At 40.8% G+C, this 22875-nt stretch overlaps 2 protein-coding genes across 2 annotated transcripts in view; one reads left to right on the plus strand and one right to left on the minus strand.

Moving 5' to 3' along the window:
- The window catches only part of WRNIP1 (WRN helicase interacting protein 1), a 146737-nt gene that overhangs the window by 80885 nt on the left and 42977 nt on the right, over positions 1-22875 (minus strand). The window contains exon 3 of the mRNA XM_077492100.1: positions 16305-16537. Coding sequence (XP_077348226.1) covers positions 16305-16537 — 233 coding nt within the window. The remainder of the gene's footprint in view (positions 1-16304; positions 16538-22875) is intronic.
- The window catches only part of MYLK4 (myosin light chain kinase family member 4), a 232870-nt gene continuing 226437 nt past the window's right edge, over positions 16443-22875 (plus strand). Inside the window, exon 1 of the mRNA XM_077492098.1 lies at positions 16443-16581. Coding sequence (XP_077348224.1) covers positions 16544-16581 — 38 coding nt within the window. The 5' untranslated portion in view covers positions 16443-16543. The remainder of the gene's footprint in view (positions 16582-22875) is intronic.

Here is a 22875-nt window from a genome sequence, read left to right on the forward strand (position 1 = left end):
ATTCAAGAAAGAATACACATGCCTTTTGTTTTTAAACAATATTTGCTTATCTTGATGTTCAGCTTTAGGCCCCTTTCAGATGAAGTGGATCCATCCAGGTGGATCTGCCTGCTCAACGGGGGATCTCTCCGATAATCCCTGTTGAGTAGGTGGATGAAAGGTCCATGTCCGCTCCACTATGCAGAGCAGACACAGTCCACTCTCCTCTATGGGGTGGTCAGATGTCCGATTGTCATTCAATCTGATCTGCCAGATGGATGGCGGACATGTCGTCATACGTATGTTTTTAGTGGACACATGTCCGCTGACATCTGCATATAGATCAATGGGTGGCCCGATGGGGTCCACCTGAAAAATGGACGGGTGTACCCGATCAGCCCGCTGGTGTGAAAGAGGCCACAAGTGTTGTTGTAATATTGATTACCAATTAAACTTCACCTTTTACACACATGCAACATGGCGTAAATAGGCCCTGCCCCAAAACTGCTAAATCCTGCCATAAACGCATGTGGGGGTTCTTCTCCTCCCTAGCTGCTGTCACTTTTGAAATTTGTGTGGTTGTGCAGCTCTCAGTCTACACAACCGCATCATTCATTCACAGAGATCTATGAATGAATAAACTACAAGTCCCATCTATCAATGTGGCAAATGTTTTTAGCCTTTCTCTGGCTCAACTGTGAGTGAAGGATTGTGTATATGGGATTGTATGATTTTTTTTATTCTTTTGGTTGAACTAGATGGACTTGTGTCTTTTTTCAACCTAACTAAATGGACTTGCGTTTCTCAATGTAACACAAGTGCTGTGATCACAACACTCATAGTCCATTGACACTTCCTCAAGCCCAGAAACGGAAAGCCTATACCCCAGTATGTCCTCAGAATAAATGTGCAGGTCTTTTGATAGGCACTATATCTAACCTCAGTTCTCGTCAAAGGATTTGACAAAGGTGTCTGCAACCAAAGGCTACAATGGTATCCAGCATCTCCTGAAAAAGAGGGAGTAGAATAATTTTAACATAAGTTTGGGTACAAAATTAACATTTGTCAAATAAAAATACATTTGTTTTACTTACCCACCAGCTAGCCCTCGGGTGTGAGTCATTGCTCGATGCAGTCAAACAGAGCTGACTGTTGCAGGATGTACTGTTGCTCACATAATAAGCTGCTTGAAGTCAACCATCACCTGGAAAGTTAAGGAGTAAATTTTTCGAGGTGGTATAAAGAGGATATGTGTACAGTGGCCCCTAGGCAATTTGCTATCCTTCCAAGGCAGTAAAAAACAAACAAACACACCCTTACCTCCTGACACTCTTATGTGGTTTGAGGAGAATGGATTTACAAATCCATGCGTCTCCTGATGGTCTTCAACAAGTTTCAAAAACAGACATAGGCAACGGCTACTCATTACAATGAAGTGAGCACTGCAAGACTGAAAATTACCAGTTCCCTGCTAGTTTAACACTACAGACTGTTTCACCATACTAGGTATGACATGCCCTCTCATTGCCAGGGGCACAATGTCCTTTAAAATTCTGTATAAACCTCAAGGACCCCCTAGTGATTCAATCTAAATATGTACTCTACATCATTATGAGAAAGTGAACTGCACCTAACATTCCTGATGTTCTCTTGAGCTCCAATAATAGCAAATGTTGAGATGAATGCAACAATTGATGCAGTTAAAATGAAATTCCCCTCATCAAAAAAGGGCTAATTGAAGATGTCTATAGTAAAATGCGCTGCTCCTTCCTACCCTGTCTATAAAGGAAATAGGCTTACGTCAACCTGCTGGCTTTCATCACTAAAGCAACCCATACATTATGCAATTTTATTTCTTTCCACCATAGGTGGTAGGGAAGAAAATTGTTTGATTCACTCTCGCCGTGATAATGTGTTCTGCCAGTGGGGAGCCTTCCTTGCCAGCAGAATGCAATAATCACTGCTTTCGGCTATAGTTGCTAGCAGTGAATCCCACAAAATGAAAAATGAAAAAACGATCGATGAATCAACTTCAGTACAACCCAGCCTGGCCATAGATATATCAAATCTCAGTGGGTCCCTGTTGAACCAGCCAAGATTCAATCCATCTATGCCCAGCTTTAGTCTGAATTATTGATAAATCTAGAGGACTTGTCTCCACATTTATCACTTTTTACCATTTATTAGACAGGTACATTCATATTGGTTTCAGTGCACTTATAAGGAATTTGTGAAGAGAAGGGATGAGGCATTTTATTTCCTACCTAATACAACATTTATTAAACACTTCCCTAGGGACTTATCAGTGTTGAAGAACCCCATCCTCCTATACCTCGGTTTCTATCTATCACCTTTCTTACGGTCTAATTACACTACCTTATGTGCCGGCATTTCTCCATTCCACCAACCCAGATCTCCGCAGGGAGCAATATAAAACGACCCAACAGAGATCAGAATTCATAAAAACTGCTCAGTTTATTTTTCCGGGTACAGCATATTTTTTTAGTGTACAAGATATATCTGGGCCCTCTCACTCATGGTTTACCTCCAATCCAGCCAGGCTAAACACCCCCCACCCATGTATATTTATATTATTCATAATATATCTCACCTAACAATGTACAGACAGTTCTTGTACAGGAAACAAGTTATCACATCGCTTTGGCCCAACTCAACTTGCAGTTAGCACAAGACTAAAAACAAGATTTCCTCTATAGATTTGTTTCTTACTTTAATGGTGAAAAGTATTATTACTGCTTATCACATACTTTTCAGTTATTTAAAGATACAACAAAGCTTTTTTTTTTATGGAAAATGAGCATCAAAGAACCTGACAGAAATTTAAATGAACATCAATCTGACCCCACCAACCATTAGAAAAGCAAACAAACATTCCAAAACTGATTGCCGACCTAAAAAGAAAAAAAAGCTGGCCCAATGACACAGAGCGATTGAAGCCAGAGAATGACAACTAGTAACTATTCCTTTCGGAACGGGGTCAGTAATGGGAACCCCAGTATTTTTCTCTTCTTTGGTTTGTCATAGGAAGAAAACAACAGTAACAAACGCCAGAGCAGCATACCTAAGTGTATGCAAAGGAAAATTTTGGTTTTGATTTTGCAGATACGGAGCAGTTAGAATCTGTGGCAGGTTTCTACTGTTTGAGTTCATTCTGGGGAGAGTCACCTCTCCATTTGTCCTGATGAACACTGTCATCAAGACAGAAAGTGAGGGTAAATACAAACAAAACATTTTGAGTTCTGATAAGAGCAAAAGGTAGGGGAAAAAATCCTCCAATGGGCATCCTGTTTCTATAAAAGCGCTTTAGAATATGAATTTCGGTAACTTTTGAGATATTTTCTCTTAATTAGGGTTGTGTCTCTAGGACAGAAAGTGAAGGGAACTTGGGTTTAGGGTTCCCACCTGCTCCTGTCACAAGCTAAGCCGCAGGAGCTCAGCAACCCAGAGTCTCAGGCTCCAGAGAGTCCACATTTGTTTACAGCTTTGAACCACTCTACACCACCTCATAGACATGTGCTGCTTCCTTCTTGCTGTTTTTCAAGACTCCCTTGCATGTCGCTTAACCCCTGCAGGACAAAAGTCCTCGGGGTTTGGAGGTTCTTTACCACCCAAAGTCTCTCTGAACCTTTGAACTCAGGGTTCCAAATTAGAACTTAGCAATTCTGAGAGAACTGTAAGTTGGTCCTTTTCTCTCCAACAGGACTACCCCACAAACCCCTCACCCTGCATGAGTGAGAACCCTTGATTGCTCAAAATGCATACAAGTTGCCCCTCTCAGCCCTTGTACACACGGTCGGAAGATTCCGACAACCAAATCCGTCAGATTTTGTCTGAAACTGTTGCATACACACGGTCAAACAAAGTTGTCGGAAAATCCGACGTGATGACGTTATTTCGTTACGACGGGACTACGTTCACGCTAGTAGCCAATAGCTTTGGTGTAGGAATTTGATCTGAGCATGAGTGGCACTTTGTCCAATCGGAATTCTCTACACATGATCAGAGTATGTCCGATCGGAGCATTTTGTCGGAAAATTTTACCAACAAGTTGGAAAACTTGGTCCGTTGGATACTCCGACGGAAACAGTCAGATGGAGACCACACAGTCGGAATATCCGACAAAACGGTCTGATCGGACACATTCCGTCGGAATCTCCGACCGTGTGTACAAGGGCTTAGACTACTTTCACACTGAGACGCTTTAAAGGCATTTTAGCGCTAAAAATAGCAGCTGCAAAGCGCCTCTCCTGTCACAGGAGCAGTGCGTTTGCAGGACGTTAAAAAAAGTCTTGCATGCAGCATCTTGGGGGCGCTTTAGGAGCGGTGTATACACCGCTCCTAAAGTGGTCATGCCCATTGAAATCAATTGGCAGCGCTGCCGAATCGCCTGCAAAGCGATTCTGCAGCGGTGCTACATGAGTGCTATTAACCTCTTCATCGGCTGCTAGTGGGGGTTAAAAGCATGGCGCTAAGAATTTACCGCCGACAGCCCCACCTCCTCAGCGTGAAAGTACCCTAAAAGTAATCACAATCCAAATAACAGCAAAACGTGTCTCCTGTTCAGGACCCATCTCTGGCGTCCTGTACACTATTTAAAGTACAGAAAAATAACTGCTCATCTGTCAGACTACCAATCAGTTCCCAAGTCCTACTGTGGGCTAAAAGCACACAGGATTTTTGTGGACTAATGCCGCGTACACACGACCGGACTTTCCGGCAGTCTAAGTCCGACGGCCTTCCCGACGGACTTTCGGTGGAGTTCCGACGGACTTCCGAATGAATGGACTTGCCCACACACGACGGCCTAAGTCCGTTCGAAAGTCCGTTCGGTTTGAATTTGTTGACGTAAGACAGGACTAAAAAAGGAAGTTCGATAGCCAGTAGCCAATAGCTTCCCTTGCGTCGTATTTGGTCCGTTGGACTAGCATACAGACGAGCGGTTTTCCCAATAGGAATTGAGTCCGTCGGACAGATTTGAAACATGTTCTATTTCTAGGTCTGTCTGATTTTTTTTAAATGAAAAACGATCGGATTAGCCCACACACGAGCGTAATGTCCGACGGACTGATTCCGTCAGTCCTAGTCTGCCAGAAAGTCTGGTCGTGTGTACGTGGCATTAGAGTTGTTAGCACTCCCAGTGTATTTTGCTAAACTACTCAACCGCTGCCACTCCCAGATCTCTACAATAAAAAGGCTAATTATTCTGTAGTCCAAGACAAAGAACTAGGAGGACTTGAGAGAGGGTTCCGTTGGTCTCACTTCCTTTCCATGCAAACGCCTTTTCCCAACCACATATCCCCCCTGTAAACCCCCCCCCCTTCCTTTTTTTTTCTCTCCCTTCCCCATCCCTTCACCCGACCTAACCTTGATGGCCGCACCTTAATGGAGTGCTAGTGACATCAGGGATAATCGCCAAAGAAACTTAACCCAATGGTAAAAAGCACAATAGCGCCACATAGATAGAACCTCATTTAAAGAGAAAAGGTTGCTATTTGAACTACTGACTGTTTTTCTTTTTTGTTCATGTTTGATGGTTTTAGTTATTATTGATTCATGGTACTATTGTTACTTTCACGTGTCTTAATGGGAAAAAAAAAAAAACTAGGAGGGCTCTTTGGGATAACATGGGAGGCGTGCAGAGAACACAAGACACCTCTGAATTTTTTTTTTTTTTTTTTGCACAAGCAAATTTAACAAAATGCTGGTATAGTTAAAGAGATCATAAGAGAACTTAATTGTTAGGTTTTACTTAATATCAATAAAAACCCCTTAAAAGCTTTCACATTGGGCTCCATGTATATCAATTGCTTAGACCAGTGATGGTGAACCTTGGCACTCCAGATGTTTTGGAACTACATTACCCATGATACTCATGCACTCTGCAGTGTAGTTGAGCATCATGGGAAATGTAGTTCCAAAACATCTGGGGTGCCAAGGTTCGCCATCACTGGCTTAGACCAATGTAACTATGCATATTCTATACCTGAGGAATTGCTGTGGAAGCTGACAATCACGGTAGTAGTCAGCGCCAATGAATATAAGGCATTCTCAGACTGGATGATTAGAGGAGAAACGGTGACGTCACGATCTCCACCACAGCCAGAGAATGCCTCCGGCACAGATCCCGAAAGATCCTGGTGATCACAACAGTGATTTGCAGATTCCACAGTGGCCCTTCAGGTATGGGATATGCATACCTACTTTGGTATATGCTGGACCAACATAACTATGCAATTAAGATCATACCAGGTGTTCAAATTTTTATTGTTTATATCATTTTAAAAGTGGTTTTCAATCATTAAAATCTGAAGCATTTATTACAATAATACCTTGCAATCCCTTCCAATAATACCTTGCAAAAAGAAAAAGAAATCCAGATAGTAAAAGCACATGATAAAGTGTGCAATTGTGTTGAAAACAAAAGCAGGGGCATTTCATTTTGCAGCCCAGCAATCTAATAAGCTTCCTTAAACAACAAATGAGTATTCTACTGTTCCTTTAATTAACTGTAACATAAAAACTATAAGTAAACACACAGATGTGGACAAGCATTGAAAGTTTAGTATATATATATATATATATATATATATATATATATATATATATATATATATATATATATATATATATATATATATATATATATATATATATATATAAACGCCCAAAAATAAGGTTTGTAGGCAATGTTTTCATGCTCTATTTAAACGTGTTACTATTGTACATGCTTGGGATTTGCTGACCCACTGTTGGAAAAAGATCTTGGCAACAGCATTTGTCAGTATCCAAAATAACACAGCATACATCAATCTCTGAGATGTTCTATGAACTTTGCACTTAGTTCTGCTGCTCCAGAATTGTTTACCTACAGAATGGTTTCTATCAAACATACATCACTATGGGGTTGATTTACTAAAATTGAAGCACTCAGAATCTGGTGCAGCTCTGCATGGTAGCCAATCAGCTTTCAACTTTAGCTTGTTCAATTAAGCTTTGGCAATAAAACCTGGAAGCGGATTGGTTTCTATGCAGAGCTGCACCAGATCTTGCACTCTCCAGGTTTAGTAAATCAACCCCTATGCATATTTATAACAACGCATATCCTAAACGTGCATAAACACATTCCCAAGGTAAAGTTCTGTCTGTTTTTTTTTCTTTTTTTCTTGTTACATACTGAACGTCCATCCTGGACCATATTGTAAGAAAAGATTTCTATTTTTTGATTCGGTGCAATATACCCTGTCACCAGATCTAAAAGTTTCAGTGTATCCATTAATGTAATATATAGTGCTTGATTTGAAGGAAAATAAAATTGCATAATGTATGGCATGCCTTATGCCGGCCATACACGGTTCGAATTTCGAAAGAATTTTCTTTCGAAAATCGTATCTAAGAATTTTCGTATGAATTTCGCACCATTAGTGGGCTGCAGCAACAGCCGATTTTCGTGCGGAAATAAAATTTGAGGAATCGGACATGTTGGAAATTTTTTGAAAAAATAATGATTTTCTAATCAATGATGGGAGAATCGTGCGAGAAATGTAATAAGAAAAGAAAATGTATGGTGATAAAAGAAAAATTACGGAGAGAAAAGAAGATTCCCGGCCAAGAAAATTATTTTCTGTAGAAACATGAGGTGAAATTGAAGGCTTGGTCGGCCGAATTTCGAAAATCAATGGTGGCATCATCGGATCACAAAAAACCCGAATTTTCTGATTTTGAAAAGAAAATTTGTTCGAAATTCGACCGTGTATGGCCTGCATTATTCTTTTTGTCCTTATGCCTGACCTAAACCTTCCCCACTCTTACCCTCTAAGGATCTGTACTTAGATTTGTCACCCGTGTACTTTTAGGATTGTTTACATTCTGCGCCGCAGGTCTTCCTCTTCCTCCCCTGCATATCTCTGGACTGGGTTAACAGCCTCTGAGAAGTCTATATGAGGGTAATGAATAGGTGCGGCCAGAATAGGGAGTACTGCAGAGAGGGTGTAAACAATCCTACGGGCAACTAATCTCAGTAAAGTACAAATCTGTGGAGGGAGAGGGTGGGGTGATTTAGGCCAGGGCACAATGGCAAAAAGAATAAGTGTACTTTGTCTGAAAGTGCACTTAAAAAAAAAAAAAAAACACAAGAAAAGAAATCAGAATCATACTTACATAGGTGGATACAGCATTGGTCCGATGCTGTATCTGTCCCTCGCCGGCTCTAACACTGAGAGCCGGGTGATCAAACACTGCCGATCGCTCAATTCTCAGGGCTCCCTGAATAGAGAGCTGGTGACTGTCAGTCAGCAGCTCTCTACTCCCCCCCCCCCTCACTCACTGGAGTGCTGGTTTGTGGAGAGAGTGGGAGTGGCCGGCTCAGGCTCTTAGCTGGTGCTCTGTGACTTCAGCCAGCCCGAAGTCTACTGAAAACGGGTCACAGGAGTGCAGAACGAACTGCACTCCTGTGATCCACAGGAGAAGTACAGACAAACAATCCTTGGCTGTACTTCTCCTTTAAAGTGGTGATCAGAACCCACCATCTTACACACCCTGTGCCCGAGAGAGTACTTGTGCAGGGGCATCACCATTTACTAATGATGCTGCCGGAGAGCTTACTAGTGAGGAGACAGTGTTCAGCAATGGCTAACCAAAGAGGTGTGACTGAGGGGAATGAGGGTTGAGGATGAGTGGGCAGTCAGAAAGAGTCGAAAAAATAGACGTGATGGTTGATTTAGATTTCAATTTTTTTCAACTGGTGGTATTGCCTCATGCCCTAGGTTGACACTCACTGTAATGGGAGCCATTGATGAGTAACTGTGTCACTCTAGGACAGTTTGGGTATTAGGACTACACCTCCCTACATCTTTTTCTCCATAAAAGGAGGTGGTGTTCTGCAGTACTGACACATTTTATGGCAACAATGTTCCTTGACAATCAACATCTGGCTTAACGTGGTGACTGGATTAAGGTGTCTGTGCTACCTGTGTGGATATAAGCGCTTTGGTGTTTTCCTGACACTCATCAGAAATTAAGAATGCCTTGGATAAGTTACGAACCGTCTTCAACATTATATAACAAGTCCAGTTTATTGTGACCAACTACTACAAGCTATACAATGACCTGAATAAAGGAAAACCTTCACAGACATTGTCATAGCACTAGAGAGTGCACAGGGCACAGAACAACACTGGATTTTGGTAGGCTCAGCAGTTGTTTTTTTGCATTCACTGAACAGATATAACAAAGTTATTTTAATTTAATGGTATTCGCAACAAACCTAAATGGAGGAATTAAGTTGATTAGGGTTTACATTAAATTACAATAGTCAGCATTATGCCATTTTCATCATTTTAGCAAAGAGCTCCTTAAACACACAGCCATGTTAAATTGGGATGTTCTAAAATCCTCTGCATAACCAGTGAGCACATTTTAATTAATTCTTTAAAATATGCTAATTTAGAAGTGTAGCGACCTGCTCCTAATGAGCAGACGCTATTTTTTGTAAATTTAAGTTGTCTGAAGCTGCAGTTTGGCTCAGACTAATTATGTCAAAGTTCTGGTTTCTGTACCAGTTCAGCTGGCTTGTGCTAATTTCCACTTGACCTTGGGTGTCGCTGTCACCACCGTAAGTGTCTGAAATGCAACAGGCTGAATGTATTGAGTACCCCTTTTAAACAGAAACAGCCCGGTGGGAGTGGCTTACCCACTGTGCATTCTGGGTAAGGGTACTTAAGGTACCGACACCATTTTTTGAGGTTTTTTTTTGGGGTTCGCTATCCCGACCTCATGGCCCTCCTGGCCTGAGGTGCATGCTGCTTGTCTCTATGTCTCGGGGCCGGCTGGCCCGAGGCCTTGAAACTGAAAGGGTGGGCCCAGAAGTCTTGGGGCCAACCAATCCAGGGGTGGTCCCATGCTGTCTTGCCTGCAGGGAGAAGCCAAGCAATTGGAGGATCCAGGGGAGAACTTTTTCAGGAGAGGACCGAGCATCAAGGCTGGTATCTCTGGAAGAGCCTGGAGACTCAGTTGGAGGACGCATCCCTGGTCACCTACCACACAGTATCACCGGATCGGCTGAAAGAAACTGGTACAGTGTGACAACTCTTTAATTTCTCAACAAGTTGCTGGTTGTGCTTTCCTCTGGCAGGGGATTGCACAACATTTCATTGAATTAACAAGTCTGTGGCAGAGACTTTGTTCGAGCATCTCACCGGCTGCTAGGTCAGTGAGAGGCCTATCCGGTGATTGCTAGATCCAGCCTGTGGAAGCTGTTTGTCCTCTGGATCAAGAAAATACCTCTAACCCGCAATTACAAAGTACCTGATCTCCCCTTAACCCTCTATTGCAAAACTTCATGTTTCTTTCAAATAAATCTTTGAAAAAAGGACTAAGAGAGTCGGAGCTAACATTCTTTAAAGCGGACCTCCACCCTGAAGTGGAAGTTCCGCTTATCTGATCCCTCTCCCCCTCCGGTGCCACAATTGGCACCTTTCAGGGGGGAGGGGGGTGCAGATACCTGGATAATCCAGGTATCTGCACCCACTTCCGGGACAAGCTAGCCGCAGCTGCTCCACCCCGTTGTCTTCTGGGAAACACACAGTTCCCAGGACACAGCGGGGACCAGTGGAGACATGCAGCGCGACTCGCGCATGCGCAGTAGGTAACCGGGCAGTGAAGCCGCAATGCTTCACTTCTCGATTTCCTGACAGAGGATGGTGGTGGGGGCAGCGAAGAGACGAGCGATTGCTCGTCATCTGCCGCCAACATCGCTGGACCCTGGGACAGGTAAGTGTCAATTTATTAAAAGTCAGCAGCTGCAATATTTGTAGCTGCTGGCTTTTAATATTTTTTTTAAAGGTGCAGCTCCTCTTTAATCCACTCTACAATGGGACCCCTAAGACGGACACAGTGAGAAACTGAGGTAACGGTAAGCCCAACAAAATTCAGCAGCTCCTTCGGGGGTCAATGATACAGAAGTAATAACCAAAATAATAAAAAGGGAGCATTGAAGAGATATGCCCAAGGTCATGGAGGGCTGAGTTTGCCAACCAGTTTCCATTGAAAACAAGCACTGTTCCTTGTTTGTCACATTTTGTTCTTTGTGGTTTAAAAATTATGAACTCCATCAGCCCAGAATGATTGATATACTGAGCACTGGCACAAGTGAGTGTGAAGGGGAAGAAATTTAAGGAGCCGAGGGAATCCCTTCTTGACATACAGTAAGGTGATACCTCTACATTCTGTGCTGCCTCCATAACATATGCATAGGCTTCCCTTAGTGATGTTCCAGTTCGTAAGGACAGTGGGAAATGACACACATTTCTTTGTCACAGACGAGAACTGGGAAGTTGTTTGCAAGAAAAGAAGGTCAGTCTATGGCAAACGAATTACTGCATTAAAGCTAAATATATCTGCACGATAAAATGTTGTTATATTATTGGGATGTCAAAAAGCATAAAATTTCAATAATTTTATTCAAAAGATTTTATTTCTTAGTTTACAATCTGGAGTTATATAGTTAAATACCAAATCTACTGTATATTTTTCTTTCTTCCCAGGTCACATTTTACAACCGTGTACTTCTTATTTTGTGCAGCAACAATTTCATTGTTCTAAACAGGAACCAACATGACAGCTCCACGTAAAATAAAAATAAAATAGAATTGCAATGTAAACCTGATTTTTACTTTCGTATAAAATTCTATAGAAAAAAAATAAAATAAACCAATCATGCACAGCTTAGTGATGTGTACATGAAGCAAAACATGCGCATTTGCTGCAGTAATAAACAGAGAAACACGCCATGATCAATATCATCATTCTAATAGCTATCTCTCTAGAATCCCCAATTAGCACTGTCCTACTTTAACCCCTTTGCGCTGGCTCTTCCTGGCCCTTTAAGAGGTTTCAGATGGTGGGAGGCAGGGCGGGGGCTTATGATCATGAGACTGCCGTGATTAGTGATTACATGATCATAAAGCTTGCCGTTAGCTGCCGCTAATTGCGCCAGGAGTGAGCAGGGCTTGCGCTCCTGGCACTGCTGTGTCTGCAAATTGGTACGCAAATATGCCGCCACTCAACGCCATGACCCACCTGCCGAGAGGCCACATATTTGCATGCTGTCGGTGCCTGGGGTTAAATACCATACTGTAAATTACTTTACTATGTTAATGATTATTGATACTGGTGAAATGTTGTTAGAAATGTCTACACATCCAAAACAAACTGCCTATAATTGAGGCGTCATTAACCACTTGACCTCCAAAAGATTTACTCTCCTTCATGACCAGGCCTTATTTTGCCATACAGCACTGCATTACTTTGACAATTGCCATGCTTTGCTCAAATAAAACATTGGCCTTTTTCCCCCCACAAATAGAGCTTTCTTTTGGTGGTATTTGATTACCTCTGCGTTTTTTATTTTTTGCACTATAAACAAAAAAAAAACAACCGACGACGTGTTGGACAACTGAAACTTGACACTTTTTGGGGACCAGCGACACTAATACAGTGATCAGTGCTAAAAAAAATGCACTGTCACTGTACTAATGACACTGGCTGGGAAGGGACAATCAAAGGGTTAACTGTGTGCCTAGCCTGTGCCTAGACAGAACGGCAATCGGCCTTGTTTACATAGGTAGATTGCCGTTCTGCCTATGTAGTGTACCCACCACTGGGCTCCCGCTGTGTGTGATCACAGCAGGAGCGGGTAGGCACGTGCCCCAGACCTGGAAGTGTCAGATCATCTACTAGTTACGTGAACTGGCACAGAGCGGCTGCCCTGCCACAGTACATGTATGGTGGGCGGTCCGCAAGACTATAAAAAAAAAAAAACACACTCATTACATGTTTCTATAACATTGTGTGAAAATTTAAATAAAGAGTTCTCGCGCAGTGATATAATAATCACTAAAAAACACTAAGTGCAAAATATGAGATCAAATAAATTGCAGTGAAAAATAAGTGCAAATAGCAAATGCCCGCCCCCCCTTAGGAGAGCTGAAATAAAGTCCAACAGCTAAAATGAAGTGCAATGGCTACCAAAATATCTGTGCTAGACCAAAAATATATATAACCTAAATGTCCATAAAAAAAAAAAAAAGGTCTTGAATGTGAATAGTAAACAAATAAGAGAACAAGGGGTCTCCAGATAAGGGGTCTCCAGACCCAACTTATGGATAACGTCCTATATATAGACTAGGAAATGCTATAATGGACTCATAGCCAAAGGATTAAGTGGAGATATAAAAAGTGTCCATACAGGATAGTTCCACGAATGGTCTCTTCAAACAGTGGTCTCACAGAACTCTTACCTCACAGATGAAGAAAAAACGCATCACCAAGTGGTTAAACTTTCCACACCATCCTATTGGGATCTTTTTCTGCTTGTATACCCTAGTGGTGAAACCAAAGGATATTTCTCCAACTGCTGAATTCTTCACTACATCATCCTAATAGGCTCCAATGGACATCACAATAGGTAAGAAAAAAGGGGAGAAAAGAGGATGCCTCGAATGGTGTAGTATATTAAATGTGTGCATTTATTAAAAGGTATCAACAGGTGGACTCTTACATTAAAATCAATAAAAACAGACTAGAAACAGTGAACGCAGCGTCCTCAGCACCTCCGTACGTCACTTCCAGTATGAGTCTGATCCTAACCACTCCCTATGCGTTATGTCACATCTGGCTAACATTGTGTGCATACACACAAAGCCACTAAAGCAGTGGTCTCAAAACTGTGGCCCTTTACTTGTCTTTATCTGGCCCTTGACGCAATATACCTCCCACTCTTACGAGACAGTATTCCTCAGACTGACACCAACAGTGAGGCATAATTCCTGCCACTGAAACCAATAATAGGTCAATATTCCTTCCACTGATACCAAAAAGTCTGAAGGATAGTAAATTGGCCCTTTTATTTAGAAAGTTTTGAGACCCCTGCACTAAAGCATTTGTTTTCTGTAGCGATATCCCTGCTCATATTTCAGTTCCCTTCTAAGCTCTTCTTTACCTGCTTTTTTCTATCTGTGCAGCCCACGTGACTATAGAGTTACATGTGGGCATATACACAGTGGTAAATGACACTTCACTCCCTCCTTGCTCCTCTATTGCTAAATACTATGGGGCAGGCTATAGTATGCAGATTGATTAAATTCACTAAGTAACTCACAAAAAAGCTTAGTTTTTATCGGTATAATCCGTATAAAATATATTAAATTGGTAGTGATAATAATGTCTGTCTTGGCCTACACCATAATAATGCACAAAAAATACACATAGGATGTTCAATAAAGATTTATTGGGAGCTTTAAAACAGTTTTTTGATATTTATAGTCTAATTTGAATTGCCCTTCTGAGTTTTAGTCATGTGACTGGCATAGCTACAATCAGGGCTGACCAGACATAGACTCACACCGTAGACAGCATACACCAGCAGAGCAATAGAAGCCCCCTTGCAAGGATATTTCCCTGCAGATGCCAAAAAACAAGATCATGGGACCACACAACAGCGCTACATGAATAAAGTACATAGAGGATTTTTTTTAAAACAAAATACAGTGGCATCATATATATGATTTATGTGAATGAATTATGGCAATTAACACTTCTCTGTTTAGTATTACTTTAAGGTACAGCTTTACTCAGAACAATGTAAAGTGTGGCTTGCTAATTTCTCCTTTTACAAATGCTAGTTCCCTAGTTGTCATAATGATTCATTGGTTTTAAATATTTTTGACCCACTGACCAAGATACAAGTATGCAGATTGGGAATTATGACTTTTCTCCAATTTTACTTGCTGCATGCTTGTCCCAGTTCAGCAAATTAAAAACTAATAGTAAATATGTTGCGTGTTTTTGGACCTGTGTTCACTCTTTTATACCCAATCACGTGCTAGTAAAAATCAGTTTTTCAATTCTCCTTGCACATGACTGGGTCTATAAGGTAAGCATAGTTTCATCTTACTTATCAACAATTGCTTTGCTACATGAACAGACATTACTTCTTTAGTAAATCAATCCCATTATGGTTTGCTCTTATGAATATGACAGCCTCTGACAAATTTTACACCTATTAAAAATGTAGTATGCTTGTTTGCTTTTCTCCCCAAAAATGTTTGAAACCTAGCAATGCAGAAATTAAAAAGATTGCAAAAAACCTTTAAGAAGAAATTAAAAAGAAAGATTACAATTACATGAAGATCAATGTTTTAAGAAAACGTCAGTGGTTGATATGGTGTTATTTAAACTCTTAATGTTCCAGACAAAATCAAAGTTTCTATTCCCTTAGGCACCTTTTTCACATGAGGCAGACTCTGTACAGCTGATCCGCCTGCTCAGTGAGGGATCTCTCTGCTGATCCCTGAGCAGGCAGGTGACAGGTCTGTGTCTGCTCCGCTATGCATAGCGGACACGGACACAGCCCGCTCTCCTCTATGGAGTAGTTGGATGGAAACCAAGTGATGTCTGTTTCCATCCCATCTCCGGACGGAGCCATCTGTTTTTGGCAGCCCGGATCAAATCAGATGCCGGCAGGCGTCAGCGGACACATTTCTGTTGACATCCGCCACTCCATAGAGAACTATGGGTGGTCCGATCGGGTCCGCCTGAAAAACGGACAGGCAGACCTGATCGGAGCGTTCGTGTGAAGGGGGCCTTATAGGCTGTACAGCAAACACATCTTTATGATATTCTGCTTTGGCTGTTATCCTGTGAAAATGAACATTGTCACTACTGAAAATCCTAAAGTTATCAGTTTTAAAGCATTAAGCAGAAAAAGCTAAAATAAAAAATAATACTAAATGTGTTGCGATGTCCAACTGTGGCACTGTATTATAATAATTATTTTATTTTTATTTTTTGCATCAGTGTGTGCAGATATAGTGAGTGCTGATGTCTCCCATATATTTATTTTTATTTGATGAGACTAGTTAATGTTCTCTTAACACTTTAGTTCTGAATTGGTTTGGTATTATAAAACAAAAAGATTCATAAATATTCACATACTAGTTGTGTTGCTAATTAAGAAACAAACAAAACATAAAATAAATTAAGGGAAAACAAAATAAAATTTAGCATAATAGTTTAAAAAAAGATAAAAGCAAGCAGCATCCACAAGAATGATAAAACTAGTAAAAACAATGCGAAATAGCAGCATTAGGGAAAATAAAAATCAGCAATCTGTACACACTAGTCTGCTATAACAGGTTGCTGCTCCACCTTCCCCCTCTACCCCCACTCCTCTCTTGTCTCTTTGACAGATGAGACACTTGTGTGATTTTTTTTCTGTGCCGCCGCCTGCCTCTTGCTCTAGTACTTACTCTGAAGCATCGCTGCTACTGCACTCAGCCTTCTCATCCTCTCTTAGAAGTTGGATTCCCAAGGAGTCTACGGCTCGCTTCAAAATAGCCTCCATCGCCTCCACACAGATCTTCTCCAAGACAATAACCCTGCAGCGGCTTAATAACGCATTGTTCACCTGGAACGAAGGGTTCTCCGTTGTCGCTCCAATTAAAGTGATTGTCCCACATTCTACGTGCGGTAGAAACGTGTCCTAAAGATGGGAGGGAAGCAAAAAGATCATTCGCTATACCCTGAGTGAGTACACACTTAAAGTTGTTTGGAAATGAATAGTTCTGCATGAAAATATGTCGAAGTACAGAACCAGTGCTCAGGTAACAAAAACTAAGATCAAAGTAACTTACTTTAACACGTATATAAAAACTGCAGGAAAGACAATACTAAGCAGTGTACATAACCAACATATTATGAAGGATTACAAAAAAAGCCAACAAAATCCTTCTACTCCTTCCTTGCAAGCCTGACACAACAATCTTAAGTGTTCAAGTGACAGCTTCCATACTTCTCAGCTAGTTAATATACATGGCAATGTTCTACAGCCATTTACATTTCTACAAGATAATCCAGACCCTTCATTCATTCCTAGTAAGCGTTGTTTGTGCACTTGTGCTGTACATTTGATAGTGTGTCAAGATTCAGTTCTACGTTCAAGTAAAGCATCAGTAGTGCTTATAATGTGCTTCTACTGATCAGGAATAGAACACTAATCTTGAGACAGGTGCTATTGCCACTTGTAAACCCTCTCAAATCTTGAAGATTGAAATAATTTTAAAGCACAAAATGGATTTTTAAGGATTTTCTACCTGTAAGGGCACTTTCACAGCCACTTTAGTTTTGCAAATATGTATAACCTAATTATAAAGTGTTAAAATATGTGATAAAGCTATTTGTGATCCTGAAGAAGTACATCTAGGTAGCATCAAATCCAGTGCAGCTTTGACACTGACAACACATCTAGATCTGTTTTTTTTTACATCCTTATAAATGGTGTGCCCTGTTCTAAGTACAAAAGTTTATTAAAGTAGTCCCAGTGTGTGATGGTTTATCACAAGAACCTCTTGAAGTGCTCAGATTACTTGTACAACTTACATTTGTAACACTCTAAATTGTAAGTCTCAGTACACAGAAAACCTTTGGCTTGAATAAATACAGAGATTTTCAATGCTGGTTGAAATTGCTACTTTCCTTGCGGTTATGCTGACCCTCTGGCTTCATTATATTCCAAATCACTGAGATGAAAAACGTATGAAAATCAGGAAAGTCAGTCAAGGGTGTTTGCAAACGCTAGCTACCTGGCTGTCATGATGAGTGAGAAGTCAGAAATGGCAGCCTCCATCTTTCATGTCATAAATATCACTTGGTCAAATATCTCATCTGGCCAAATAAAGTATGAGTTGCTCTATTGGTACATCTGACTCACCTTATATTTGTGGCCATCTTGTTGGTAATCTCAACATATGTGCCTAAAACAGGAACCCAGGCATAAAGTGTCTACATCAGACCACTTGCAATAGACTAGTTACAAAAGGCAAACCTATAGCTATACAACATCGAACATTACACGGGAAATTGAATCCAGCAAGTATAGTGGGGCAGATACAAATACAATTTAGGAAAGGCAAAATCTCATCATGATTTGTCAATAATAGAGATGCCTCTAGAGCTACAAATGCTTTAGAGAATTCAATTTCCCATGAACAGCTCAAAAGCAGTTCTCAATAACTCTGGGAATCCTTTTGGCATGACCTTGACAAGTAAAAAAAAAAAAAAAAAATCACTGCACAGGGCATATAAGTATCACGTGCATGTTATTTAAAAAATAAAATAAATTGCCTTCAATATCACTTTAAAACAAATGTGCATCAATGCAGAGCCTTTTGGTGAACTGGACACAACAAGGTCTGCCTGCATCCCTGCGTGATAATTTGATGTTAGGGGTCAAAGCTAAAAAAAACAAACAAACAGTGAAAAGGTTATTAAGGGTTTTCTGGCAGTGCTGCGTTTGACAATTATCAGGAAATCCACGGCAGCCTGCTATGCCCTCCTTGACCTACAAGCTTATCTAATGTTGCCAAATCAAATTATGCTTTTTATCTTTGTTTAAGGTCTCGACCCTTCTCTTCTATCCATATAACCTTATAGTTATATATACTTTTGAAAAATTCACTGATGGTGCCCTTTGTATTGGACTTATGAATTTGGATGATCCTGTTTTAAATTGCAACTTTACATAAATAAATGGTTAGAGTTAGATTCTTTTTTTGGCAAAAGAGAATTTGCATGTCAGGGATCTTTACATTATACAGCTTTTTTGCTATCTCATCTTAAGCGCCTTCTCTCTAAGCAGAACAAGTAGAATTTGCTCAGTCGTTCCTCATCACGGAGTTCTTCCCGTTTTAATTTTGTTGTTCTAAGCTGAACTCTTTCTAGTTCAATCTATCTGTTGACAGGTGACCAAAACTGCACTGCATACTCAAGAGGAGGTCAAACTAATGTTTTCTAAAAGGAGTACAAGTATCGAATTTTTGAATAAACACCCTTTTAAATGCACAAAAATATTCTATCTGCTATATTAGCTGCAACCTGGCATTGCATGCTGCTGCTAAGTGGTCTACCAGGACACCCAAAGCATTTTCCATTACTGATTCCTACACTTACCAATAATATTTTGCATGCACAGTTTTAGTACCCAAGCGCATAACTCTGCATTTTTCAATTTCTAACCTCATCTGCCAAGTAGCCACCAACCCCCCTATTCTATTGGAGCCTTCCTGTAATGTTTTTACATCTTGTACCGACATGATTTCCTTGCATAATTTGGAATCACCAGCAAATGCTAAAACTGAACTCTCAATTCCACCCTCAATGTCATTTATAAAACAAGTTAAAAACAGTATCGGTCCCAAGACAGAACTCTGGGGCACCCTACTCAGAGGCTGAATCATTTACCATTACTCTCTGTACATTTCCGAAAAAGTCAGCTCTCGATCAATGCACACACAATTATGGTCCACTGCCAATGATCTTAGTTTGTAAATTAAGCATTTATTGGAAAGAGCGTCAATTCCTTTTGCAAAATAAAAGATAAAATTATATCTACTCCCCGACTTCTAAGTTACTGCTCACCTCAGCTGAGAATGACAGCAGGTTGGTCTGATAGGAGTGTTTTTTCATAAACCCACGTTGGTTGTTATAATTCACAACAAATTCTTAAAAAAAAAAAAAAGTCCTTCTGCATCCCCCCAAACACCTTACATTCCAGTGTTAGGATAACTGGCATGTCGTTTTCTGGTACAAATCTAAATCCTTTTGGATCTGGCACCACATTTGCCAGTCCGTATCATTCCCGTTATTAATGTGTCAGTAAAAATTAGGAATATTGGAATGCTATCACTGAGCTAAGTTTCCTGACTTCCAGAGTAAACCATCAGGTCCTGGGGAGTCTGCTTTGAACCCTAGCTCCAGACAAACATAAAATCCTTTTGTTTCAGTTGATATTGGCATTACTATTTCTTCTATTAAATCTAGCTTTTTCGTGTGCATAACGGACAAAAAAAAAAAAAATATGTAACATTTCTGGGGGGTTTTCTTGCTTTCCATAGTAATATGTTTTTCATAGTCTATTGTAGCTGATCCCATTTTTCTTTTCTTTTTTTGCATTTCCTAAGGCATCTTTATATCCCCTAAATGTTGAAGTGGTCCTGTTTTTTTTTTTTGTTTTGTTTTTTTAAAGGACTGTATTCCTCCTTTATTAGCTTTTTAAGACAAAAGCTTTTTAAAGACAAAAATTGAGCCACATACAGTATCTCACAAAAGTGAATACACCCCTTACATGTTTGTAAATATTTTATTATATCTTTTCATGTGACAACACTGAAGAAATGACACTTTGCTACAATGTAAAGTAGTGAATGTAAAGCTTGTATAAGTGTAAATTTGCTGTCCCCTCAAAATAACTCAACACACAGCCATTAATGTCTAAACTGTTGGCAACAAAAGTGAGTACACCCCTAAGTGAAAATGTCCAAATTGGACCCAATGTGTCAATATTTTATGTGGCCACCATTATTTTCCAGCACTGCCTTAACCCTCTTGGGCATGGAGTTCACCAGAGCTTCACAGGTTCCCACTGGAGTCCTCTTCCACTCCTCCATGATGACAACATGGAGCTGGTGGATGTTAGAGAACTTGCTCTCCTCCACCTTCCATTTGAGGATGCTCAATAGGGTTTAGGTCTGGAGACATGCTTGGCCAGTCCATCACCTTTACCCTCAGCTTCTTTAGCAAGTCAGCGGTCGTCTTGGAGATGTGTTTGTGGTCATTATCATGTTGGAATATTGCCCTGCGGCCAAGTCTTTGAATGGAGGGGACCATGCTCTGCTTCAGTATGTCATAGTAACATGTTGGCATTCATGGTTCCCTCAACAAACCGCAGCTCACCAGTGCCGGCAGCACTCTTGCAGCCCCAGACCATGACACTCCCACCACCATGCTTGACTGTAGGCAAGACACACTTGTCTTTGTACTCCTTACCTGTCACTTGAGACCATCTTAACCAAATAAATTTATCTTGGTCTCATTAGACCACAGGACATGGTTCCAGTAATCCATGTCCTTAATCTGCTTGTCTTCTGCAAACTGTTAGCATCATCTTTAGAAGAGGCTTCCTTTTGGGACGAAATAATTTTTGTAGAACAGAAACGTAATGCTTATTTTGTGCCACATCCAATATTATGTGTTCCTTGTTGCCATATTCTTTTAAATACCCCTCCATGATATATCCCTCCATTAAATACCCCTTCTTTTGGGACGACAGCCATGCAGACCAATTTGATGCAGTGTGCAGCGTACGGTCTGAGCACTGACAGGCTGATCCCGCCCCTCAACCTCTGCAGCAATGCTGGCAGCACTCATACGTCTATTTCCCAAAGACAACCTCTGGATATAATGCCGAGCACGTGCACACAACTTCTTTAGTTGACCATGGCGAGGCCTGTTCTGAGTGGAACCTGTCCTGTTAAACCACTGTATGGCCTTGGCCAATGTGCTGCAGCTCAGTTTCAGGGTCTTGGCAATCTTCTTATAGCCTAGGCCATCTTTACGTAAAGCAACAATTCTTTTTTTCAGATCCTCAGAGGGTTCTTTGCCATGAGGTGTCATGTTGAACTTCCAGTGACCAGTATGAGAAAGTGAGCGCGATGACACCAAATTTAACACACTTGCTTCCCATTCACACCTGAGACCTTGAAACACTGAGTCACATGACATCGAGGAGGGAAAATGGCTATTTGGGCCCAATTTGGACATTTTCACTTAGGGGTGGACTCACCTATGTTGCCAGCGGTTTAGACCAGCAACCACTTAAGCCCCGGACCATTTTGCTGGCCAAAGACCAGAGCACTTTTTGCGATTCAGCACAGCGTCGCTTTAACTGACAACTGCGCAGTCATGCGACGTGGCTCCCAAATTGACGTCATTTTTTTTCCCACAAATAGAGCCGTCTTTTGGTGACATTTGATTACCCCTGCAGTTTTTATTTTTTGCTCTATAAACAAAAAAAGAGCGACAATTTTGGAAAAAAAAAAACACACTTTTGTTACATTTTGCTATAATAAATATTCCCCAAAAATATATAAAAAAAAATGTTTCCCCTCAGTTAAGGCAGATACGTATTTTTTCTATATAATTTTGTTAAAAAAAATAAATAAAAAATGCAATAATCGTTTATTGGATTGGTTTACACAAAAGTTATAGCATTTACAAAATAGGGTCTAGTTTTATGGAATTTTTATTAATTATATATATATATATATATATATATATATATTTTTTTTTACTAGTAATGGCGGCGATCAGCAACATTATGGCGGACACATCGGACATTTTTGACAAATTTTTGGGATCATTGTCATTTATACAGCAATCAGTGCTATACAAATGCACTGAGTCCTGTGTAAATGACACTGGCAGTGAAGGGGTTAACAACTAGGGGGCAGTGTAAGGGATAAGTATGACCTGTGGGGGGTGATTCTAACTGTGGGGGGCATGGCTACGTGTGACAGGTCATTGATCTCTGCTCCCGACCACAGGGAGCAGAGATCAGTGACACTGTCACTAGGCAGAACTGGGAGATGCTTGTTTACATTAGCATCTCCCTGTTTTTTCTCTCAGTGAGACAATCGCAGGTATACACGCGGTGATCGAGTCCGCAGGACCCGCGACCCAACTCACGGAGGTCCTGGATGGCGTGCACGCGATGGCACGGCACCAAATTTAAAGGGACGTACAGGTACACCCATTTGCACAGCCGTGCGCCGGTCGGGAACCAGTTAATGTCTGTGTGTTGAGTTATTTTGAGGGGACTGCAAATTTACACTGTTATACAAGCTGTACACTCACTACTATACATTGTAGCAAAGTGTAATTTCTTCAGTGTTGTCACATGAAAAGATATAATAAAATATTTACAAAAACGTTAGGGGTGTACTCACTTTTGTTAGCTACTGTGTGTTTAACTTTCATCTATACTTG

Source organism: Lithobates pipiens, unplaced genomic scaffold (assembly GCF_037356315.1).
Source record: "Lithobates pipiens isolate NorthernLeopardFrog02 unplaced genomic scaffold, aLitPip1_a1.2 Scaffold_19, whole genome shotgun sequence".
Classification (NCBI taxonomy): domain Eukaryota; kingdom Metazoa; phylum Chordata; class Amphibia; order Anura; family Ranidae; genus Lithobates; species Lithobates pipiens.